This window comes from Castanea sativa, chromosome 3 (genome assembly GCF_040712315.1).
Source record: "Castanea sativa cultivar Marrone di Chiusa Pesio chromosome 3, ASM4071231v1".
In the NCBI taxonomy this organism is placed as follows: domain Eukaryota; kingdom Viridiplantae; phylum Streptophyta; class Magnoliopsida; order Fagales; family Fagaceae; genus Castanea; species Castanea sativa.
The window spans coordinates 11,933,488-11,958,055 of NC_134015.1; the positions used below are offsets into that span (position 1 = coordinate 11,933,488).

The 24,568-nt window shown below is 38.5% G+C and overlaps 2 protein-coding genes across 2 annotated transcripts; both read left to right on the forward strand.

Annotated features, from left to right (window-relative positions):
• The first annotated feature begins 882 nt into the window (after positions 1–882).
• On the forward strand, positions 883–4,421 carry LOC142627385 (phenylacetaldehyde oxime monooxygenase CYP71AN24-like). Its single transcript, XM_075801230.1, has 2 exons — positions 883–1,873; positions 3,635–4,421. The coding sequence occupies exons 1-2, from the start codon at positions 932–934 to the stop codon at positions 4,250–4,252; spliced, it is 1,560 nt and encodes a 519-aa protein (XP_075657345.1). The 5' UTR covers positions 883–931; the 3' UTR covers positions 4,253–4,421.
• A 13,609-nt stretch (positions 4,422–18,030) lies between these two features.
• On the forward strand, positions 18,031–20,312 carry LOC142627985 (uncharacterized). The gene has a single exon (XM_075801901.1). The coding sequence runs from the start codon at positions 18,178–18,180 to the stop codon at positions 20,092–20,094; it is 1,917 nt and encodes a 638-aa protein (XP_075658016.1). The 5' UTR covers positions 18,031–18,177; the 3' UTR covers positions 20,095–20,312.
• Positions 20,313–24,568: the final 4,256 nt, after the last annotated feature.

Here is a 24,568-nt window from a genome sequence, read left to right on the forward strand (position 1 = left end):
ACGGAATACAAAAAAAAACGTTGTAGCTACTGTAGTTACAGTGCCACTTGAACAAACAAAAGTGACACTGTAGCAACTGTTCAAAACTTTTTAAAAAATAAAAATAAAAATAAAGACTCAATAAACAAAATGTGTACTGTAGAGCTTTTAAATGTATATAATATTTGCTTCTTTTTATACGTATATAATGTAAGTTTACATTACAAGTACAAAGTAAACATATAAAAATCCTTCAAAAAAAATTTAAAAAAAAAAAAAAAAACTCAAACCAAGTTGGTGAACTTGAAGAAAAAAAAAAAGGAGAAAAAGACAAGTCACTAAACCAAAAATACTATTCACAATACTATTCATGAGTCTATTCACTTTTTTATATATAGAAAAAAGAGCACAAATCGATAATTAAAAAAAACGATAAACAGTACGTAGTTTTTACACATTTTCTAACAAGTGTCACAATATTTTCACAAAATATTTATTTTCAGTTATGATTGATCACAGTTTTATATTTTATTATTTTATTTTGACTTATAAAAAATTGACATCTCAATAATTATAAAAATATTGTGAAATTTATCATGTCAGTGTAATAATATATATGCAGATTCTTATAAATATTTTTTAAAAAAAGTACGAACGGAAGACTTAAAAAAATAATTAGTTGTAGCTATTGTAGCTATAGTGCCGGCAGAACAAACCAAAGTGGCGCACTGTTTAAAACTTGAAAAAAAAAATATATAGGACAAAAAAAAGGACTCAATAAACCAAAAGTGCCACTGTAGGGGGCATTGACTCTACAGCTCAAGTATGCATTATTGGAACTCAATGATTTGATCTATATTTCATGAAAGTAATAGAAGAAAAGGTGTCAAGGTGCCAATATATATTTCACCTAAACGTTAGTTCCAGTCTCAGAAATAACACAGTAGTGGTAATGGATCTAAAATTGTTGCAGTCATTGTGGCAAGAGTCGCATGGAGTACTAGCACATACCCTTCACTTCCTTATTCCTCTTCTTCTTCTGCCTCTTTTCCTTCTCCTTCTGCTTAGACTCAATAGAGGTGGAAATCTCAATTTACCTCCATCCCCACCAAAGCTACCAATAGTTGGTAACCTTCATCAACTAGGCTCACTTCCCCACCGCTCTTTCCAAGCCCTTTCCAACAAGCATGGTCCCTTAATGTTCTTGCACTTAGGCTGTGTTCCAACACTCGTAGTTTCCTCCCCAGAAATGGTAAAAGAAATGCTGAAGAGCCATGATATTGTCTTTGCGAATCGAGCAAGAACAACTGCTGTAGATATCTTTTTCAATGGAAGCACAGACTTGGCGTTTGCACCCTATGGTGAGTATTGGAGAAAAGTTAAAAAGATTTGTGTTCAAGAGCTTTTGAGCCCTGATAGAGTGCAATCATTTCAATTCTTGAGGGAAGAAGAGGTTGATATTATGATCAAGAAGATACAATGTTCATGTCTAGAAGGAAAACAGGTTAATATAAGTGAGATGTTACTCACTGTCTCAAACAACATCGTGTTTAGAACTGTTATAGGACAAAGAAATGAAGGAGAAGATGGTAAGAGAAGGTATGGGGAGTTGTGGATGAGGGTAATGGAGGAATTTGCATGTTTTAGTTTTAGAGACTATTTTCCTTTATTGGGATGGTTAGATGTGCTTACAGGTATGACCTCAAAACTGAAAAGGACTTTCAAAGAAATAGATGCATTATTCGAATTGGTGATTAAGGAGCACAAGGACAAGGTGTTGACAACAGATGGTGGCCAGTCCAATAAGAAAAATTTTGTAGAAATTCTCCTCCAGCTTAAAGATGGCTTGCTTGACTTCGATCTAAATCAAGACAGCATCAAAGCAATCCTACTGGTCTCTCTCTCTCTCTCTCTCTCTCTCTCTATACAAAACAGTGATCATCTCTAAAACCACTTGTAGCAGTGGAGCTAAAATACTATATAGCTATTTTAACTCTACCAAAACACAAAAATAACCATATAGTAGTAGAAGTAAAGCTATTTATTTTTAGCTTTATTCTATGGATGTGCACTATAGCTTAGAGTTAAAATTAAAATAAAAAATTATTCTGTGCCTGGTTGTGTGTGTGGCTGTGATGGTTATGTGTCGTGAATATATTATTTTATTGTAGTAGATATTTTATTTTATTGTGATGTTTATATTATTTTATTGTGTTGAAAGCTAAAATAGATTCACAACTGTAACATGTGTGTAGGTAATTAAAATAGATAAAGTAATTTTTTGTAGTGTCAAATAACTAAATTTTTAAGTCCACATATAAAATGGTATATTCTCTCTTCATTTTGATTCTGAAAAAAATAAGCAGTAAAAATTTTGTTTCAGTTTTTTTTAGGTGCTCGGTGCTCCTCAACCACTTCTTACCTTTCATTTCCATTCTTGTTGGCTTTCCCTTTACCTTTCTTTTTTCTTTTTTATTTAAATTTAATCTTTTTGTTGCTGAGCTTGGCTTTGATTTTTCTTTTTCTTTTTCTTTTTATAGTATTCACTTTGTTTTTCTTTCACATATAAACTTAATTTATCACGTCAGATTAGGCTGCAGCCACCTGAATGCTGCATGTTCAAGTACTGCAAAGTAGGTCCCTTGTTTTTGTGGTATGTATTTGATTAAAGGATAGGTGAATGGATTGATAAAGATTAGAGAGCTTTTTTAAAAAAAATAAATAATAAAATCTAGAATATACCCTTTTGTGCGCTTGCATTGCTATAACTCTGATGTGATAGAATATTGAGTAGTAAATTTATGTAAAAGTGACAAATAATTAATTACATTCTACCTCATAAGATAATTATTGAAAATTTGTGTGATAAAGAGTGTGGTCTTAAAATTACTTTTTTTTTTTTTTCTTTACTTCTGTCTGCACTTGGTTTTATTGGTAGCCCATTTTTCTTATAATAAAGATTTTAATCAAATCTAAATGTCTGTGAAAATCACTAAATATATAAATATAAAATATAAATAGTTTATAATTTGTATTCGTAATTCATTGAGTATGGTGAATTAGTTTTTACTTATACAAGTTTAGAGTATAAGCCTATAAGGTGATTCTATTATTTAATAAAGCCACAATTGTGCTTTTTATAAACCCATTTTTTATTGTTCTATACTTTAATATTTCTTTTATTCTAGTTAAATTACAATTTTTCTTGTAAATATAGTTTTTTAAAAGAAGTTTTACAAATAAATGAAAATTCTCTTATTAAAGTACTAATTTTTATTAAAAGGCTAGCTTCTTTTATAAATACATGTATTGCTTACAAAATGTTACTAACAATATATGTCACAAAAAATATTACGTGATTTAGTCATATTATCAATTAAGAATAAAATATTAGCTGAACTTAATTAGAATTTTTGTATCTCAAAAATCAATAAGAAGATATTTTAACAAAAAAAAAAACTATAAAAAAAACTAAATAAATTGCAATTAATTAATAGTTAAATATAAGAAAATATCCTACTTAAAATTTTCTCCTTAGGCAACAAAATACATCAAATCAGCCCTACAAACGACTAGACCAAGCGTTAGATTTATACATATACACACACATACAAACAAATATAGACTAAAGCTTTTTATTTGGTCTGAAATTCAGGATATGTTTGTGGGATCAACTGATACTTCCATAACAACAATGGTGTGGGCAATGGCAGAGTTCATGAAAAAACCAAATATCATGAAGAAAGCACAAGAAGAGGTCAGACAAGTGGTTGGAAGGAAATCAAAGGTGGTTGTAAATGATGTCAATCAAATGTGCTACTTAAAATGTATCGTGAAGGAGTCACTTCGATTACATCCTCCTTTGCCATTAATTCCTAGAGAAACATCTGCAAATGCTAAACTTGGTGGCTATGACATTCCTTGTAAAACAAGAGTGTATGTCAATTCTTGGGCCATTCAAAGAGACCCCAAATTCTGGGACAAGGCTGAGGAGTTCCTTCCAGAGAGATTCAATGCTAATAATAGCAATCCGATTGATTTTATAGGCGAAGACTTTCAATATATCCCATTTGGAGGTGGAAGAAGGGTATGCCCTGGTATGTCATCTGGACTTAAATCAGTTGAGTATGTTCTTGCCAACCTCTTATATTGGTTTGATTGGGATTTTCCTGGTAGTGCAATAGGAGAGGAGTTGGACATGAGTGAGGTATTTGGGCTTAGTATTCATAAGAAAGTCCCTCTTTATCTTGCTGCAACTCCTTACTATCCTTAAACCTATGAGTCTATAGATGTTTGTGAGCTACTAAGCTTCAAGTCTCAGTGTAGTTGTCATGTTCTTGTTTAAATCTTTTACTTTTCATGAAATTATGTATTCTTGTATTGCTAAATAGCTTTTGGAGCTAATATATACTAGAATAAAGGTTCCAAATATATTAAAGAAAGCTTCATTTAGGTTAAACTTGTCACAATAGTAGTAGTCTTTTCCACATGGAAGCACAACAAAAGTATATTTTCAATACTGAGAAAAATACCTTATACAAGTAAGAAATGAGAGGAATTCTCAATTCAATCCACAGTATAAATCCACAAATATCTTGACATGAGTAATTACATGACCATAAAGCATAATGTTTTTTGGAGCAATAATTGATAGCTTTGTTGCAAAAAGAAAAAAAATGAAAAAAAAATCTCTTCCACTCATTTTATATCCATTGTTTTACTTAATATCCATAATTGAAGCATTAATGTACACATTTTAAAAGTTAAAATGGTGGTAATGTCCACAATTGAGGCATGAAAGGTTCTGGCTGCACTATTGGCAAGGGGTTCTCCAATTTTTGTTAGTGAAGAAACTGAGATTTTGGCTTGTCGTAGGGCGATATGTTTTGCTATTGAAGCTGGGTTCAAGGTACTGGTTATCAAAGGTGATAATGTTTTTGTAATGAGAGCTCTCTCAAGGTTCGATAAGCAGTTTTCTCAAGTTAGACATATTCTACAAGTTTCGGTGCTTCTCAGTTAGTAATGTTTGATGTGAGGCTAATTCTATAGCTCACATTTTAGCTCGTTATATGTGACTAATGATATTGTTTGGTGGGAGGATTCTCCACCTCTTACAGGGAAGTCTCTTTTTTTATTTAGCTTATTTACTTTAAATAAAATCCAATTTTGTTTTCCCCCAAAAAAAAAAAAGTGGACGTAAAAAAGTGGACACAAGAGAATAATATTCTCAAATATGTTACATAATTATTGCATCCTCGAGAATATATTTCATAATAGAAGATGGAGTTTCGTAAAGCCAAACTTCCTCTCAAGGCCGGTTGTATGCCTTTGGCTAACGGATGTGCAACTTTAATTTATCTAGTGGGTACGTATTGGAAAGTAATCCGTTTAAACTATTGATATTCTACAGGGTGATCACAAATTTACAACATAACAATGATGCATCCTTCATATAGTCATACTAAATTTTCTACTTTATCTCCTAGACCCAGAGTAATAATGATGATAATTTTTCATAAAGTTAATTTCAACAATGAATGTGTGTGTGTGTGTGACTCTACCAGGGTTAAAAAGTTGTGTTTGTTTCTAACTTTGAACTTTTAAGAAGGAAATAAATCATTCCTGAAAAGAATGTCTTTTTTTTTTTTGACCAGTAAAACCATGTTTTTGGTTATCTTTAATGAGAATTGTGTCTTCATAACCTTCTGTAGGGGTATTGGGCCCAGTAATTTATAATGGACGGCCCAACAAGGTCTTTTGGGCTAGAAACCCAAATCCGAAAACATCAAAATAATCGTGGAGTATTTAAGTGTCCCATACTGTCCGAGGAGTAGATTTGTCCTCGGAATGTTAAGCCGAGGATATACAGTATACGTGAAGGACAGTAGAAAGAGCGGTGGAATGTCTAAAGTAATATTTGTATCCACACTTGAGAAATACTATTAGAAACTATCCTCGGAAGCAGTCCGAGGAGGAATTCTCAATCTTACTCTTTGCAAACGATTCTTTGTTTTGTCCATTGGGCCCAAAGCCTGTTCTTTTTGTGATTGTCTAAAGCCATCCTTGAAATCTAAATTATAAACCCATCCTCTACAAATTCATTGTGAAGAAAGGCCTTTCAAGCCCATTTTCCTCCTAGTCGTGGTTTGGGAACTTGAATTGTGTCCTTACAATTGGCGCCGTCTGTGGGAATTTAGTCTTCAAGGAAGTTTAGGACATCATGGTAGGGTCAGGACCACAACGCAGTGCAGAGTCCGTGGGCTCTCAGCGTGAGGATCACTCCTTGCATCCTGATCACGGAGAGAACCGAGAAGGAAGTGTACATACTACACACACCATCAGAAGTGCAAGTCATTCGCAAGGAGGAAGCAGAGCTCCTTATGAAAGAAATGACAGGGCCATGCAGAAGGAGATTGACGACCTAAAGAGGAGATTGCGTCACGAAAGGCGAAGGAGAACTCCTCCAGTCTCTGACCCCTCTTCGGAGGGATCCGAGGATAACCATTATGGGCAGAGATCCAGAACTCCCCCAGGAGCATATGTCTCTGCCGAAGAAGACAATCTGCATGGGGGGCGCAGCAGGAACTACCCCCCTAGGGGCTTAGGAAATGACGCAATGGGAAGAGCATTACACCAAATCTCCAGATCACCCTTCGCGCGCAGATTGGAAGAAGGAAGGTTGCCTCTGCCGCTTCACACAACCGGCCTTCACTCTTTACAATGGTCGACGGATCCCGTGGAGCACGTAAGCCATTTCAGCCGGATGGCAAGGCATTCCAGAATGAAACTTTGTTATGCAAGATTTTTCCTTCTAGCCTAGGGCCCGTAGCCATGAGATGGTTTGACGGCTTAAAGGCAGCTCCATTGATTCTTTCAAAGAGCTTACTAGAGCATTCGGTTCTCGCTTTATCACGTGCATAGAGTTCCTCGTCCATTGGATTCTTTACTATCCATGGCCATGAGGGAAGGGAAAACCCTCGAAAACGTATTCGGACCGATATTGGGAAATGTTCAACGAAATCGACGGAGACTTTGACGACGTAGCCATAAGGACCTTCAAGGTCGGCCTACCAACGGAGCATGACTTGAGGAAATCCTTGACGAAGAAGCCTCGTAAGAAGCGTACGTCGACCGATGGATCGCATCGACGAGTACAAAAGGGTTGAGGAAGATCAACAGGAAAAGGCAAGGCGAAGGTTATCCCACAAGAAAGGAGGGATTTCGTGTCGGACCGATACAACAACAATAGGCCTACGCGGGATTTTTCCGCAAGGCCGGTCACATACCCCCACAAGTGGTCAACACCGTCTTCGGAGCCGGTGCAAAGGAATGTCTGGAGAAAATAAGGCATGAGCCTTTTTTCAAGTGGCCAAATAAAATGGCAGGAGACCCTTTGAGACGCAACCAAAATCTCCACGCCATTATCACCAGGAGAGAGGTCATACCACCGAGGACTGTCGCACTTTGTGGAATCATCTCGGAACAATTGGTTAAAGAGGAAAGCCGAAGCGCTCGTACCAACCCAACGGGCGAGGAAACCAATCAGAGTGGCAAACCACGACGGTCCTTCATCCGTACCTCCTCTAGGTACTATCAATGTCATTTTTGCAAAGACTGGCAGGACTCGCTCACTCCTTTCGTGTAATGTTAGTTGCTCGAACATTTGCCGAGGAGTCACGGGATCAGCCGAAGAGATTAAGGCAAGTATCCTCGCCAAGTCCTAAGTTTCTCCGAAGAGGACAAGATGGGGACCATCCAAGCCTCATGATGATGCCTTAGTGGTAACCCTCGAATAGGGAACTATGATGTAAAGAGGGTAATGGTTGATCAAGGTAGTGGTGCGTATCATGTACCTGACCTATTTAGAGGCTTGAAGTTAAGAGTTGAAGATCTTATGCCATATGACTCACCCTTGATAAGCTTCGAAGGGAGAGTCGTCGTTCCAAAGGGACAGACATCTCCCTGCAATCAGTGTCCGAGGTGGTAGACGTAGATTTCATCGTGGTCGATGCTTATTCTCCCTATACGGCTATTGTGGCAAGACCTTGGCTGCATGCGTTAGGGCTGTTTCCTCAACCTTGCATGTCAAAGTTAAATTTCATTCTCGGAGACCAGGTGGTGGAGTTACTTGGGAGTCAATCTGTGGCTCACTTGCTGTGTTACGCTGATCGCGGCCGACCAACTCCTCACTCGGCTCGGCTAACGAGAGGCATAGCAATCAAAGTCTCTTCCCATAGCCGGGTAGATGAAGCGGTATGTGAAGAATTGGAGAGAATTCTCATGGACAATGATCCCGAGAAGTTCTTCCAGGTTGGAGTTCAATTGCCGCAGAAGAGAAGGCGTAACCGATTCGATTTTTTGAAGAAAAATATGGACGTGTTCGCTGGAACACGTACGAGGCCCCCTGGGGTTGACCGAACTTCATATGTCATCATTTAAGGGTCAATCCAACCGTAGTGCCGAGGAGGCAACCACCTCGAGGTCCTCAAAAGAACATTCCGAAGCCGTAAAGGAGGAAGTGCTCAAACTCAAAGCGGCTCTGGCTATCAAAGAAGTGTTTTATCCCGAATGGTTAGCCCATACGGTGGTGAAGAAGAAGAATGGGAAGTGGAGAGTTTGTGTAGACTTCACATTTAAACAAAGCTTGCCCAAAGGACTCATTCCCGATGCCTCGAATTGATCAATTGGTTGACGCTACTGTTGGACATCCTCGGATGAGTTTTCTTGATGTTTTCCAAGGTTATCACCAGATACCTTTAGCCGTCGAGGACCGAGAAGACCGCATTCGTCACTCCTACGGGAAATTATCATTATAAGGTAATGCCTTTTGGTTTGAAAAACGCAGTGGGCTACCTACCAAAGGATGATGACGAGGATGTTTGAGGCACTAGGAAAACTATTGAGGTATACGTGGACGATATGGTGGTAAAGAGTAAAGAAGTTTCTGCACATCCGGAAGATCTGAGCAACACTTTTCAAGCTAAGAGAGTATAAATTGCGCTCAATGCCTCTAAATGCTCTTTCGGTGTGGGGTAGACAAGTTTCTAGGATATATGGTGACTCACCGGGAATTGAAGTGAATCCCCGCTCGTGTTAAGGCAATAAACAACTTACACCCACCTCGGAATCCTAAAGAAGTGCAAAGGCTCACAGTATGACCGCTCGCTCTCAACCGATTTATATCTCGGTCCGCGGAAGGATGCAGGCCTTTCTTTCAATTATTAAATAAATGGAAGGGTTTTGAATGGACCGAGGAGTGCGCAAGAGCTTTCCAACAACCTAAAAGAATATCTCTCGCGACCACTGGGTATGTCTCAACCGCAGGTTGATGAGATTCGTTTGCATATATTGCGGTGGCTAACCATGCCGTTAGTTTGGTTCTTATCCGAGATGACAATAACATCCGAGACCGGTTTATTATGTAAGCAAATCTCCGTACGAGGCCGAGCCGAGTTATTTGCCACCGGAGAAAGCTATCTTGGCGGTGGTACATGCCGCACGAAGACTTCCCCATTACTTCCAAGCCTCATACGGTTGTTGTTCTTACATAACTCCCTCTTAAATCAATTTCCGAAGTGCAGACATGGGAAGAATTGCCAAATGGGGAACTCGTCCTAGGAGCTTTCGATATCAAGTATATGCCCCGCACCTCTATGAAGGGACAGTCATCGCGACCTTGTGGCGGAATTTTGCCGAGCCTTCGTTGGAAGACTATCAAGAAGGCATGGGTAAAAATCGTAGGCATGATTTCGTGTGAAGTGGCCTCCATTATGGAGCGTCCATGTCGATGGAGCAAGAAAGAGGGGATCGGGTGTCGGACTAGTTTTGATATCCCTGCAGAGGGAATTACCTTTTGAGAAATCTTTGAGATTGGGATTCTCGCCACCAACAACGAAGCAGAGTATGAAGCCGTCCTCGCAGTGGATGAACATGGTTCATAAAATGGGAGGAAGGACGGCTGCGTATGTTCTCGATTCACTATTGGTGGTAGGCCAAGTAGAAGGCAAGCTAGAAGCAAGGGATTCCAGAATTCGAGAATACCTAACCCAGGTCAGGTATATGCAATCTAAATTTGAGTCATTTCTACTATTGCATGTATCCAGATGTGGCAACACCCATGCCGACTCATTAGCCACGCTCGCGACATCCTCGGCACAAAGTCTACCACGAGTTATCCTCGTTGAAGATCTCGTTGAAACCCACTCGGACGGATAGTAACTCCACTCAAATTCTTCAAATTAGGACTGGGCCTAGTTGGATGGATCAAATAGTAACATTTCGAAATGACATCTTGCCTGGAGAAAAGGTCATAAAGCAGAGCATAAAGTTCGCAGGAAAGCCACTCGTTTCTCGGTTATCCGAGGACCAAAATTGTACAAACGTTCCTTTTCGGGACCATATTTACTATGCATACACCCCGAGGCAACGGAGCTACTTTTGGAAGAGTTACACGAAGGATTTGCGAAGTCACACAGGAGGAAGGTCTTTAGCTCACAGGGCCCTTACTCGTGGCTATTGGTGGCCAAATATGCAGAGAGAAGCGCAAGATTATGCAAAGAAATGCGACCAATGTCAAAGGTTCGCTCCAAATATACATCAACCAGTGGAGTCCCGAATCCTCTATCTAGCCCATGGCCTTTTGCCCATGGCTTGGACATTGTTGGACCCTTCCCCAAAGCAACGGGAAACGGACGGTGGCTTCTCGTGGGAAACGATTACTTCACCAAATGGGTTGAAGCTGAGCCATTATCAAACATCGTAGACACTAAGCAAAAAAGTTTGTATGGAAGAATATCGTTACCAAAGTTCGGCATTCCTCTTACTCTCATTTCAGATAACGGTTTACAATTTGATAGCAAAGCCTTTCGGAAATACCGCTGATCTTGGCATTACGAATAGATATTCCACTCCGGCTTATCCCCAAGGAAATGGGCAAGCCGAGGCCGTCAACAAAGTAATAAGCGGACTCAAAAAGAGGTTTGGGTGACGCCAAGGGGACGGGTGGAAGAACTGCCACATGTCTTGTGGACGTCTAGAACTACACCACGAAGATCCACAGAGAAACACCCTTCGCCATGACTTATGGGGCAGAGGCAGGCAATCCCCTTAGAAACTGGGTTCCCAACCCAGAAGAAAAGCTCCTTTATTCTAGATGGCAATGATGATCTGTTAATGAGAAACTTAGACTTAGTTGAGGAACGGCGAGAAAGCGCCATGGTTCAACTAGCTTATTATCAACATAAGCTCAAGCAGGGGTATGATTCTCATGTGAAACTTCGACCTCTTGGACCAGGTGACTTAGTACTAAGGAAAGTTTTTGGGCACGATGAAGAATCCTCGCGTGGGGAAAATTTGGGCCCAACTGGGAAGGTACTTATCGTATTACTTCGGTAGCAGAATAGTGGGCCTACAATCCGGAGGATTTGGACGAAAATGTTGTACAGCAACGTCCCTGGAATGTAAATAATCTACGAAGGTACTATTACTAAATAAAAGGCACTTCGGCCGTTCTTTGTTGTAAACTACATTATATTCGTTATCTTCATTCGTCGAAGTATCAAGCCGAAACTTGGTATGCTTGGATCCTCGACCACATACCTCGTCTAAATTGATATTCTTTACTAAGTGTTAAACGAACCTAAGTTACGTCCGTCCTGGATCACCTCGCTTTGGAAAAATTAACATTTTTAAATTTATTCGTCTAAGTATCAAACCGAAACTTGGTATGCCTGGATCCTCGGACCATATACCTCGTCTAAATTGATATTCTTTACTAAGTGTTAAAACGAACCTAAGTTACGTTCTGGTCCTGGATCACCTACTTTGGGAAAATTAACATTTTTAAATTTATTCATCTAAGTATCAAGCTGAAACTGGCATGCCTGGATCCTGACCACAATACCTCGTCTAAATTGATATTCTTTACTAAGTGTTAGAAACGTAACCTAAGTTACGTCTGTCCTCGGATCACCTACTTTGGAAAAATTAACATTTTAAATTTATTCGACTAAGTATCAAGCCGAAACTTGGTATGCCCTGGATCCTCGACCACATACCTCGTCTAAATTGATATTCTTTACTAAGTGTTAAACAAACCTAAGTTACGTCCGGTCTCGATCACCTACTTTGGGAAAATTAACATTTTTAAAAATTTATTCGACTAAGTATCAAGCTGAAACTTGGTATGCCTGGATCCTCGACCACATACCTCGTCTAAATTGATATTCTTTACTAAGTGTTAAACAACCTAAGTTCCGTGTCCGGTCTCTGGATCACCTACTTTGGGAAAATTAACATTTTTAAATTTATTCGTCTAAGTATCAAGCTGAAACTTGGTATGCCCTCAATCCTACCACATACCTCGTCTAAATTAATATTCTTTACTAAGTGTTAAACAGAACCTAAGTTACGTCTGGTCCTCGGATCACCTACTTTGGGAAAATTAACATTTTTAAATTTATTCGTCTAAGTATCAAGCTGAAGCTTGGTATTGTTGGATCCTCGGATCATTTACTTAGGAAGAATTAATACATCGGATATTTGCATAGACCATATGCCTTATCTTTACATAGTTCAAACTAGAGTTCCAAAACGAAGAAACAAATACTCAAAATGCATCACTTAATGCAGTTCTCGGCATAATTAAGCCTTCCTAGGAGTATCAATTTCAATTCAAGCTGTTGTTAATAACTTTGGTAAAAGACAAAGAGATGATATTTATGGAATGATATGATCAGAACAGAGCAAAAAGTAAGAATCATCCAAACAAGTAAAACAAAACATTCGTGCTTATATTAAATTCAAAGTAAGTACTTTTTCAATCACATTTAGAAATTACACTTAGAGATAAAACAAAATAAAAAAAAATAAAAAAATAAAAAAGGGGAAGGAAGACAGCAGGCATTCATTGTTTCAGCTTGATCTTCAGAGGGCCTTTGGGGTCTTTAGGAGATGGAAGTTGGACCGAGGACTCAACGGCAATTCCTTTGCCTTTGGGATCATCTGTCAAGGGTATTGGATTAGCTTGATCACCCAACTCATCCTTCGAAGATACCTGAAGGTCACTTGAGGGCTGTACGTCTTCAAGCGCCTTTTCTTGTACTGGATCAGCTTACTTAGAAGCATCTTCAAGAAGAGTCGAATCCTCAACCAAATCAGCCCCCTTATCCTCAGATGATCCCTGGGCAACTTCTTGGGCAACTTCAGGAATGGAAGAAGCGCGAATTGCGGGAGGATAGTAACACTCTCTCTCCAAAAGAGTGGAAGAGGCATCAACCCTAGCTTGGGAAAGTGCCTCATTCCACACTTGGAGGCAGTAATGCCTACATACCTCGGGAACCTGAGCCTTGAAGGTTTCAGTGACCTCCTTCACGCCTATATCATAACCGTCTTGTTCGGCTTGGTCCCTTGAGACCTCGGCCTCTTCTTTGCTTTCTAGCTTTTCTTCTCCTCAATGGCTTCTTCTTTGCTCTTGATGGCTTCCTCTTTGGCCTTCACGTACTGCTCGCATCTTTCTTAAGATCCTCTACGAGCCTTCGTGCTACTAAGAGATTATCCTCGGCTTGGCGAAGCATTAAGCATCGATCCTCGGCCCGTTTAGTCGTCGTATTCGTACTCAGCCTCTAAGCCCGCCTTAGCACTCTCAGCCTTAGCCAATTTTGCCGTGACCTCCCTGCAGCTTCTTCTTATGAAGGTCCGAGATCTTTGGGCGGTTTCACGCCCGGATTCCTCGGCCCTCAAAGATTTATAGGAGTTGATGGCAATCTCCTCTCGCCCACTAGCGGCGGATCTGAACGGCCTACGAACAAAACATATAAAAATCAGACATATATATATAGGAAATAAAAACAAAGGCCAAAATTTTAGAGAAAGAAAACTTACCATTGCAAGCTCCTTCTTCAAAGTCATGAAGACGGTATGGTCCCTTTTCTTTCTCACTCAACCATATCCTCTGGGAGTACGCCGCTCCAAAGCATCCGCGACGCATGCAACCGTCCCTTCATCGGAATTCCTAATGGACGCATCCACAGTAATGGCCTCGTCATCCATAGACATATCGTGAGCCATAAAGGGGCGCGCACGGCCACCTATTGGTCGCTCTTCTCTCCGACCTAGTCCGTATAGTGCGGGCCTCGCTTTGCACCCTTTTCCACCCTCGGGCTCCTTGGAAACAGAGCCCTTCCCCGCCTCCACCACTTCCTTTCCTTTCGGCTGATCTCTTTTTCTTTTGAGATCGCCTATGTTGGTGCGTTGGGTTTGGGAGGATAGGAGGAGGAGGAAGCCTAGCTTCGTGGCCTTTGTCGCACCCTTTTTCGAGTCCGAGGGCGCACCTCTTTTGGTGGTTCTTGACTCGGGGCCTTATCATTGCCCTCAAGGACATCCTTTAGACTGGGCTTAGTCTTTCGTTGAATGCCCATAGTGTCAAGTTCTTCGTAGTAGCCTTTAAGATATGGGTAGGAGGTGCCGAGGATGGAAGTTGAATCTTCAGGAGAATAGGTTGATTTTAAAAACCTCAAAATCGTCCTCGAATCCGATACCTCAACTATCTCTTCTTCTTCTTCCTTTACAGTGGAGTGAGAAGGTGCGGCTTCACCAAATGTTAAATTTGTGGAGAAAGGAACTGTGGGAATCCCAACCGGAACAAATTGTGGTGGTTGGATTGGTTGGGTGACCAAGGTGCCTTGAGGAATGGCACCCTCCGTAGCAAAAACCCTCAACAGGAACACCGATCCGAGGAAGACGAGGATCGTGGGCTTTGATCACGCACTTCGGCGCCTGAAAGGCTTTGGATATTGGATTGTAGCCGAGGATCAGATGAGCTCGAGTCGACCGTCGCATGCACAAAAACCTCACTTGTAGGATCCTATCCAACCGTCCGAAGTCAACGAGATTGGGATGACGATCCGCGGCGTGTGGATCCGAGTTGTCCAAGTAAGAGAGGGTAAGAATAAGTAAAAAGACAAGAGGATAATAGTATGTAAAAGAAATTTCACCTCTGGAGTCCCTTCCCTTGTTACAGGGCGAGGCCGTAGTGCCAATTTCCCCTGATATGATCGAAGTCGTTTTTTAGGCCCTTATTTGATTCGGGCGGCATTGAATTAGCCTAACTTACCTCGGGTATCTAGATTTTAGGTAATACTCATCTTTTTTGCTTAGGTAATGGAGGTTGTAAACCCAGTTCACGTCGTGGTGAGTGAGCCCTAAGTTCATCTTCTCATTTAAGGCGTCATGGAACCTAGGATCCTAAAGACATTTGGGGCGCACTTGGGTGGGAGCTAATCTAAAGGCCCTAAAGTAATCCCTAGTCACGGTTCCCATGGGATTTTCATTCCCCCTTCGATGAACGCGATCATCGGGATTACGACTTTCCCGTTTTTCTTTTTGTATAATACTCTTCCTCGTTACAGTACGTAATGTATACATCCGAGGGAATTTTGTAATTAGCCTTAATCTGATCTATTTTTTCGTTAGAATCTACCAGGGAGGCGAACCTGCCCATTCTTTTTTAAAGAAAAGGGGGGTGGGAAGAAAACTAACTACGCCGAGGATGAAAGACACAGTGAAAATGAGAAGACGGGAAGGAAAAGAAACAAAAGAAACAAAAAGTTGATAAGGAGGGGAAAGAGTATTGAAGAACTTACTTTTAAAAGAAGAAAGCACGTCACCTCGGACAGAGTACTTGAGAGAAAGAGAGAGTACGGGGAGATGGAAAGTGTGGCAGGTACGTTATCAGGTTTCTGTAGTGTGAGGAAGTTTGAAGAAAATTAGTATTTATATGTCAAAAGGTGTTTTGAAGCGGGCGAATTCCCGCCTCAACACAGGAATCGCTCTCAACCATTGGATATGTGTCATATCAATGAAACGTGGGGGACATAGAAGCGCCAATAATAAATTCGGGGGCGTTTCGCATACCGAAGCATCGGGAACACGCGATGGGTAATTCAGAAGTTATTTCCGTTAGTAATATTCCAGGATCCTGCAGGGTGAAAAGGTCTTTTAAATCGAGATCCTATTTTCCTCCCGAGGTGAAAGAAAAATAAAGAATCTCGAGGGGCTATTGTAGGGGTATTGGGCCCAGTAATTTATAATGGACGGCCCAACAAGGTCTTTTGGGCTAGAAACCCAAATCCGAAAACATCAAAATAATCGTGGAGTATTTAAGTGTCCCATACCGTCCGAGGAGTAGATTTGTCCTCGGAATGTTAAGCCAAGGATATACAGTATACGTGGAGGACAGTAGAAAGAGCGGTGGAATGTCTAAAGTAAAGCTGCTACTACCGCCCATATATTAAAGACCCTGTAATTGATACGCTGACAATATAGATGGAAGGATGAGACCTGAGTATAGAGCTTGGAACTTGGTCCCAAATCCCAGCGGGCTTTAGGGAAGAATGGATGGGACAAGTATCCAAAAATGAGGGTCGCGGCCATAAAGTGGAAGATGATGAAGAGAAGAGGAGGAGTATAAATAGGAGGGAAGGCATACGAAGAAGAGAGAGGCTTTTTGAGAAAGAAAAAGTGTATAATAATCAATATTTGTATCCACACTTGAGAAATACTATTAGAAACTATCCTCGAAAGCAGTCCGAGGAGGAATTCTCAATCTTACTCTTTGCAAACGATTCTTTGTTTTGTCCATTGGGCCCAAAGCCTGTTCTTTTTGTGATTGTCTAAAGCCATCCTTGAAATCTAAATTATAAACCCATCCTCTACAAATTCATTGTGAAGAAAGGCCTTTCAAGCCCATTTTCCTCCTAGTCATAGTTTGGGAACTTGAATTGTGTCCTTACACCTTCTATTTAAGATTTATTTATTTATTTATTTTTAAATGTACCCCACAGGGCACATACATTAATAGTGTAACATGGGATGGAACCATAGGCCAATCTATTAAAGGCTCAAGACAAGCCCAAAATGAATTTCTAAGTCTACATAGGGACCCTTGCACAAGACAGCTTCCCCTATTTTTCCAAAATATTGGGCCCAAAATTTTTAACAGCTTGAAATCTGTCACAACACCAAACATGCATAGAAGCTCAATTAACTTTGCCGCGCAAATTGGGCTTGAAGGCCCAAGAAGCCCAAACCTTCAATCCATCTAAGGACCGAGCCTCCTGTTGTGTTCCTCAAGAAAGCCCAAATTCCTTCCTTACATAAAATAGGCAACCCAAGGGGCTCATGGTGTCTGCCTAAGGACTAAAAAAAAATGAAAAAAAAAAAAAATTCTTTTCCACTCATTTTAGATCTAGAATTCCTTTTTGCTTTTCGGTTTTTGTCTCAATTTTTTTTTTTCAAATTTTAACAAATTTTTTTTTGGAAAAAAAAGTTTAACTTTTTTTTTTTAATCACACATTTAATATAAAGGAAAAGTTAATTAATGCCCTAATAAGGACATTGGTTTAGGGTATACTTCAAAAAAAAATTATGGGAAAAGAAAAAAATATAATTAGTTTTTTTGATAATTTTTTATATTTCTCATAAAAATTGTGTTAAAATTTTTTATTAAAAATTAGCCTAAAGACACCCATTAAAAGGCCCCGTAATATTAAAGTTATTATATTTTTTCTTATAAACACTATACAAATAAGCTATCACATCAAGATAAAAGATGACTTTAATTCATAATTGAGTCTAACGGTTGTTTTTGAATTATTAATTAACTATTTTAGAAAAAAAAAATTAATACTACTTATAAGACATTTTTTTAAAACTAATAACTTAGACATTGTTAACTGAGGACTTCTTTTTTTTTTTGATAAACTGTTAACTTAGGACTTTGGTAACTTATTCTAGTGGATACCCAATAAAAACTAAAAACCACTCCATCTGCTACCCTACAAAGAGCCACACAAATCAAATTGACACAAATCAAATTGTCCCGCAACAAGAAGCCCAACCAACCAATCTTTCAAAAAAAAAGGCCAACCAACAAAATCGCCTACCTTTTCAGCTTACAAAGACCTCTTAAAATTCCAAAAAATCCTTATACTGTGGGCCCCAAAAAATTTGAATTCTAAAAAAAAGTCCTCCACTCCATCACAAACACCACTTTCTCCCTCTAAAAACACACATCACTATCTCTACTCTAATCATCCACATATATATATTATACATCTCAGATCTCCACCATATAAGCCCTAACAAAACCCTAATCCTCAAATCTTCAATCCCATTTTCCTTTCACCACAGCCTCAGAAAATGGCCAAAAAGAAAGTGACCCATCAACCCAAAGACTCCCAAGAAGAAGCCCCACCTAATCAAAACCAAATCCAAAGCCAAAATCAATCCCAAACCCACCAACCAAAACCCATGGATGACTCTACTACTGAAAAGGTGCAGAGCTTAAAGTCACTCAACTCTCTGCTCCTCAAAGAAACCTTTGAGCGTAGACAGCAGGTTGAGTCCTTGGAGCAGGCCAAGGAGGCTTTGGAATCCGAGTTAACTCGGTCTGTAATGGATAAGAATGTGCTTGAGGCTGAGCTGACTCAGGCCAGTGATGAGAGTATTGGGTTGGAGTTGGAGAAGGTTGTGGTTTGTGCTTTTTGGGAGACCCAGATGGGTGAAATGGGTGTTGGGTTTGATGGGTTGGTGAGAGAGAAGCTTGAGGTTGAGAAATTGAAGAGTGAGAGAGAGGCTGAGATTGGGTTTTTGAAGAAAGAGGTAAATGAGGTGAGGGCTAGTCTTGAAAATGAGAGAGATAGGTTGAGCCGAGTGTGCCGAGAGAGGGATTTGCTTAAGACTGAGATTGATGGTCTGGTTGAGGAGAGAAATGGGTTGAGAGGAAAAGTGGTTGAAAAGGAGAAAAAAGAGAGGAAGATTGAGGAAGAGGTTGGGAAACTGAAGGGAAAATGTGAAGGACTAATGGTGGAGAAGGCGGAGATAGAAAAGGCGGTTGACGTGGTTAAGAGGGAGAAAGAATCAGTTCAGAGGAAATTGGAGGTGTCGGCGAGGTTGATTGAGGGATTGAAGAGGGAGATTGATGGTGTTGAGAGGGAAAAGGGTGAAGTTGAGAGGCAGAGAAGTGTGAAAGAAGTGAAGATTGGTGAATTGGAGAAGGAGGTTGGGGAATTGAATGAGTTCATAATGCAAATGCAGAGGGAGGAGGAAGTTTTGCGTGCTAAGGTTTCGGAGTTGGAGAAGAGGATTGATGAGGCTAAGGATAAGGAAAAGGAGATGGTGATGGAGATTAATTTGTTGGTGGAAGAGAAGAGGGAGAAGCAACAAAATATTGAGAAGTTGAAAGATGAGAGGGATTCTATTCAGAGGGTTTTGGATAGCACTAGTAAGGTATCAGAGGATAGGCAGCAAAGGATTGGGGATTTGATTCAAGAGAAGAATGAGATTGAGGAAGTGAAGCTTAGCCGAGAGAGTGAGATTGTTGTGCTGAATATGGAGGCTGGTAAACTCAGGGATGTAATTTCTACATTACAGGAGTCTTGTAGAAATGAAGAAGAGAAAAACAAACAATTAGTGTCTGAAATTGGTCACTATAGGGATGCTTGTGATCGAGTTACGCTTGAGAGGGATCAGGTGCAAATGGGTTTTGATGAGGAGAAAAAGAAAGTGAAAAACATGGAGGTAGTGGTTTCGGAGATGGAGAAGAGGATTGAAGGTACTGTGGAGGAGTTGGGGCGGGTGAGAAATGAGCGTGAGAATCTGATTGAGAGAAATAAAGCAGTGGACAGCCATGTGGAAGATTTGGTGAAGGAAAAGGATTTGGTGCGCAAGAGCCTTGTTGAGGCCCAACGTGGAATCGACGATTTAAAGGCTAAAATGGAATCAGCGAGCATTAATTCAGAGCGGGCATTGAGTATGGTGAAGAGCACCGCGGCATTGATGTGTGATTCAAGAGATGATAGAGATGGTAAGGAAGAAGTGATTATCAATGGGCAGAAGCTAGAGGAAGAAATTCAGCCATATGCGGCAGAGTTGGATGCCATTAGTAATGCTTTCAAAAACAAGGAGAAGATCGTGGAGGATATGAAGAAACAGGTTGAGTTTCTACAGAACTCTGTGGCAAATGCACATAAGAGGAAGAGTTTCTGGACTGTGGTTTCTTCTGCAACTACAATTTTTGCTGCAGCATCTGTTGCTTATGTTGCAAGAGGACGCTGAATGCCAAACGGTTCAAGTTTTGGTCTTCTGTTATTGGGACCAGATGCTTTTGTATCTTGGATCAACTAATCAAGTCCAGTTGACGAGAAAACTTAATGTCATTTGGGTACTTTCAGACTACTTATGATAATAAAGTGTCTCTTAAAGCAGTTGAAATTACTATCTTGGCAAATTGTTTACTGCTCTTTCGATATATGAAACATCCTCTTATCAGTTTATATGTTACTTTCTTATAATGTTAGCATCTGCTCTTCATATTATGCTTTCTTTTGAGTTTATACTGTTTATTATTCTTCACTGCTCTCCTGCTCCTTGGCTATGTGAGAAATATAAAAAAGAAAACGGAAAAAATGCATGCTAGAAATTTGGTCTGTTCAAATGTAATATGCCATTATACGCATGATTATGAAAGAGGAGGCTACATTATCTTAAGCTACTGGTCAGTTCTTTGAGTTGTATTGTTGTTCAAGTTTCAAATTTTCAATGTTACAATTGGTTAGATTTCCTTCTTGATGCCTTTTTTGGGTCAGTAAGTGGTGTTATTTACAATATATGTATGATGCAATTACTTTTATTGGTTAGCAATGAAAGTACAGAGATTCTAGGTTAGGCATATAGAGAAATTGTCCTGGTATACAATTAGTTGGGATTGTTATAATACATATCCAATAAGAAAATCTAGGATTGTTATAATGGAACTTAAAATTTTGTTCTGTTAGGAGTGTTTTGTACCCTTGGTGCTTTTGTTGCGGTTGCTTTTTTTGCATGTGTCTGTGCTCTTGGAGCTTTCCATTAATAATAACTCTCTCATTCACCCAAAAAAAAAAAAAACTTAAAATTTGGTGAAAAATTCTTCACCTTTTCATCTAGTGTTGAGATATATGCTTTTATGGCTTTAGCCATGCAAACTATGATGTGTGACACAAAACTATGGTATGTTAGAGAATACAGATGTCTCAGGTATCATCAAACAGCTTGCACTTCAGGTACACAATTGGTCGCAACTCTCTTGAATTCTTTCAAGGGTTGTGTTAACGGGCACCGACAGGTGTCCGTTAGTAACAATTTTTTTGTAACTTTATGGCAGCTTTTTGCAACTTTTGACACTTTATTATTTTTTTTTAGTATTTTTTTTTGATAACTTTTTCACTTTTTTTATATAAGATCCATAAAAGGAAACATTAACAAGCACCGTCGGGTGCTTGTTAACATTTCCCTTCTTTCAATTATCTTGTCATACAGTCTATATCTTGTCTGTGTTTTCTCTGTGGGGTTGGGGGGAAGAATAATGACAGACGTTGGAGGACCATGTTTTTTAGCACAAGAGTGTAACTGTTGTGCAGGAATAAATAGGTGTTGATAATATGTTGCCATAAAGATGGATGCTGTCAAACTTGGTTTCACTGTTCTATATGTTAATGAATGCTGCAATATGGATTTTGTCTTATAATTTGATTGAACTGGAGGAGTGTATTTCTTGATTTACAGAAGATCAAAGATGGACTTTCGTCATATGGAATATAGTTGAAACCTCTAATTAAAGTTCTTTTTAGGTGAAAATCCAAATTACATCCTTTAAGTTTTTGGTGGATTTTCATTTAAGCTCTTAAAACTTTAACATTCAAGTTTGTCATTCTATCCATTGCCATTTATAAAATTGATACTATTCACATATGTGATACGATGTCCTTTTATTGGACTTATAGCAATCTTTTAGATGGCAATGAACAGAACAACCAATTTGATAGATATGTTCTTTGTAAGGACTAAATAGCAAAAATTAAACTTGGACGAAAATGACAATTCACTTAAATTTGCGGGTTTAATTTGGATTTTTATCCTTCTTTTATTACAAAGCCTTATGTTCTTTTTTCTTTTTTCATCTGAGTTTGCTACTGCTATCTTGTAGATATCTGCTTGTGTTGTTGTTAGTGCATTTCCAGTAGCCTTTTAGGGTGTTGTTTGGCAGGTTTAGGGCTTGACTGTTGTTTGATGTGTAAGAGAGAGGGTGAAGTAATAACTGGAAGACAAAAGACTTGAGCTAATAACTGGTAGAAAATTGTGGTGGGATAATTATAAAATGCTCCCGAGAGTACTATAAAATAAAAATGTGTATCTTCTTGGTTTCAATTAGCTCTCTGATTACGTAAAAAACCAATTGATGTCTTAGTTTGATGATAAATAGCACAGTCATTAGGAGCGGACACCATTGGTTGAAATTCCAACAAAGAAAAATGCGTATTTTAAATGAATAATGAGTTTTCTCATTGAATTTAATCAGTGAAATTCACTATTATGTAAGAGGAGAAAATATGCACTTATTGTGATAATTATTTATTGTACTCTCGATATATTCTATAGGATCCTATTAATGAGTTCTTAAGGGCACAAGTTAATGCTATTCTTGGTTTTAATTTTGACCTAATATTAAAATTACATTTTTGTCTACTAATAATAGCTTGTTACATAAAATTTATTGACTTAAAAGCACAAATTCATTGTGGTTATGTGTATATTTTTGGATATATGTATAGAGTTTTGACTTTATTTTTTGAAAGTTGTATAAAAACATTATTTAGTAGAGCATAATGCATCTTCTTGACCCTTTGTTCTTAAGGCATTCGTTCCATTGTATAATTACCCATTGTAGCTGAGGCACATAGGCAGAGCAATTTGTGAACATTAAGTTTTTGCAATACCATTATACCTCTATAATCAGCATTTGTTGCTAGTGTTGCAAATAGAGTAACTGGTTCAGTCATCTCTTCTTCTTTTTTCTTTTTTTTCTTTTCTTATAATGTGTAGGCAAGGTTTTAAATTGAACTAATCTACTTATGAATTAATGATGCTATTTTGTGTGTGTAATCTTGTCTAATCTGAAAAGATTGTCTTCTGATTGGTACTGAAATCATAATTATGTTTTCACTTTGGGAAATGCAGGCCGTGTAAGTATTTTAGCATATGGGGGGAAATCCACAAGAATCCAATGGATCTTTAAGCCCTTAAAAAATTGTTGTAAACTTGTAAAATTTCTCTATATGGTAAATGAAATTTTACAACTTTTCTTTAAAAAAAAATAATAATAATAATCTGGGATTTTCAGCATCACATCTTGGTTATCTTGGAACAGATGTAATAGGCATATAGACTATATAGTACCAAGATAATAGCTCCTACTTTCTGCAGTTACCTTTATTGGTAAAAATATTTATTGCATCAAAAAGAAGAAGAAAAAAAAAGGGTCTGAATATGCACACAAATTGTCAAATTGTAGTACTGAATTACTGACAGAGTACCGACAGCTAAATAAAGATATCCTATATAATTGTAAATTCATTGTTCTTCACCATGCAAAGAATTCAGAAATATGTCCTCATTTTCCCTTCTAATAATAAAGAAAAAGAGGAATACAGCTATGTTGTCAATTCAACTGTCACATTTATGTTTCATCAAATTTTGTTATGGCATTATTCCAACTTATAAAGGCTCAAATTCATTAGTCATTACCATATGATGTGGCCCAATTTCCTCTTCAAGTTTAACATATTACAAAACTATATGCTCTACCTTCCAGCTGGATTTTTGTTTTCTTGTTTATTAATTTACAAATGCATTGGTTTATGTAGGTTAAAATACTAAATAATTAAAGAGTCATGTTAATGATTGCCCTTAAGACATTGGTTAACAATCCATTTCAATAAAATTTTAATACCACTTTTATGGAAAATGAAAAAAACTGTCAAAATATTAATTGCTTTATTTTATTTTCCCATAAAAACTTTCTTTAAATGGATTATTAACCAATGACCTTAGGGCATTTGTTAGTATTTCTCATAATTAAAACAACTAAAATATCAAGGATTTTGTTAATGTGTGCCCTAAGGGCACACAATAATTTTCAGTTTTGAAAAAGATTTTCTCGAAAACTGAAAAATATTGGCAGTTTTTTCAATTTTTGAGAAAATATTTCCATAAATAGATAGCTTAATGTGTGCCCTAAGGGCACACATTAACTGGACCCAAGTATCAAATACCAAATAACTTATTAATGCTATAAATGCATGACAAGCAATGCAACTTGGACAGGAGGTAGAAATTTGAACTCAGCCAGCTAGACCAAAAGAAAGGTATATGATATCGGCCCTCAGTCCCAAGCTCTGTTTTTGGCCAGGCAAACCACATATGATATGACCCAAATTTTTATTTTTTCCTTTTATGTAAAACATATGACCCAATTGGACTTGGTTCAGCCAATTTCAGTGTCATCTGATAGCTCATAAATTTTATTAGGAGTAAAAAACAAGGGTCCAATGATGAACACTAACATAAAAACAGCTAATATAGAAAGAAACAGATTAGAAGATCTTGGATGCCTAGGAATGTGATTCTAGTAGAGTTCCAATGTTTGAGATAATCATAGTGATAGAGGTAGACCTAAAGATCTATTTAGGGACACTTAAGTGTCCATATGATA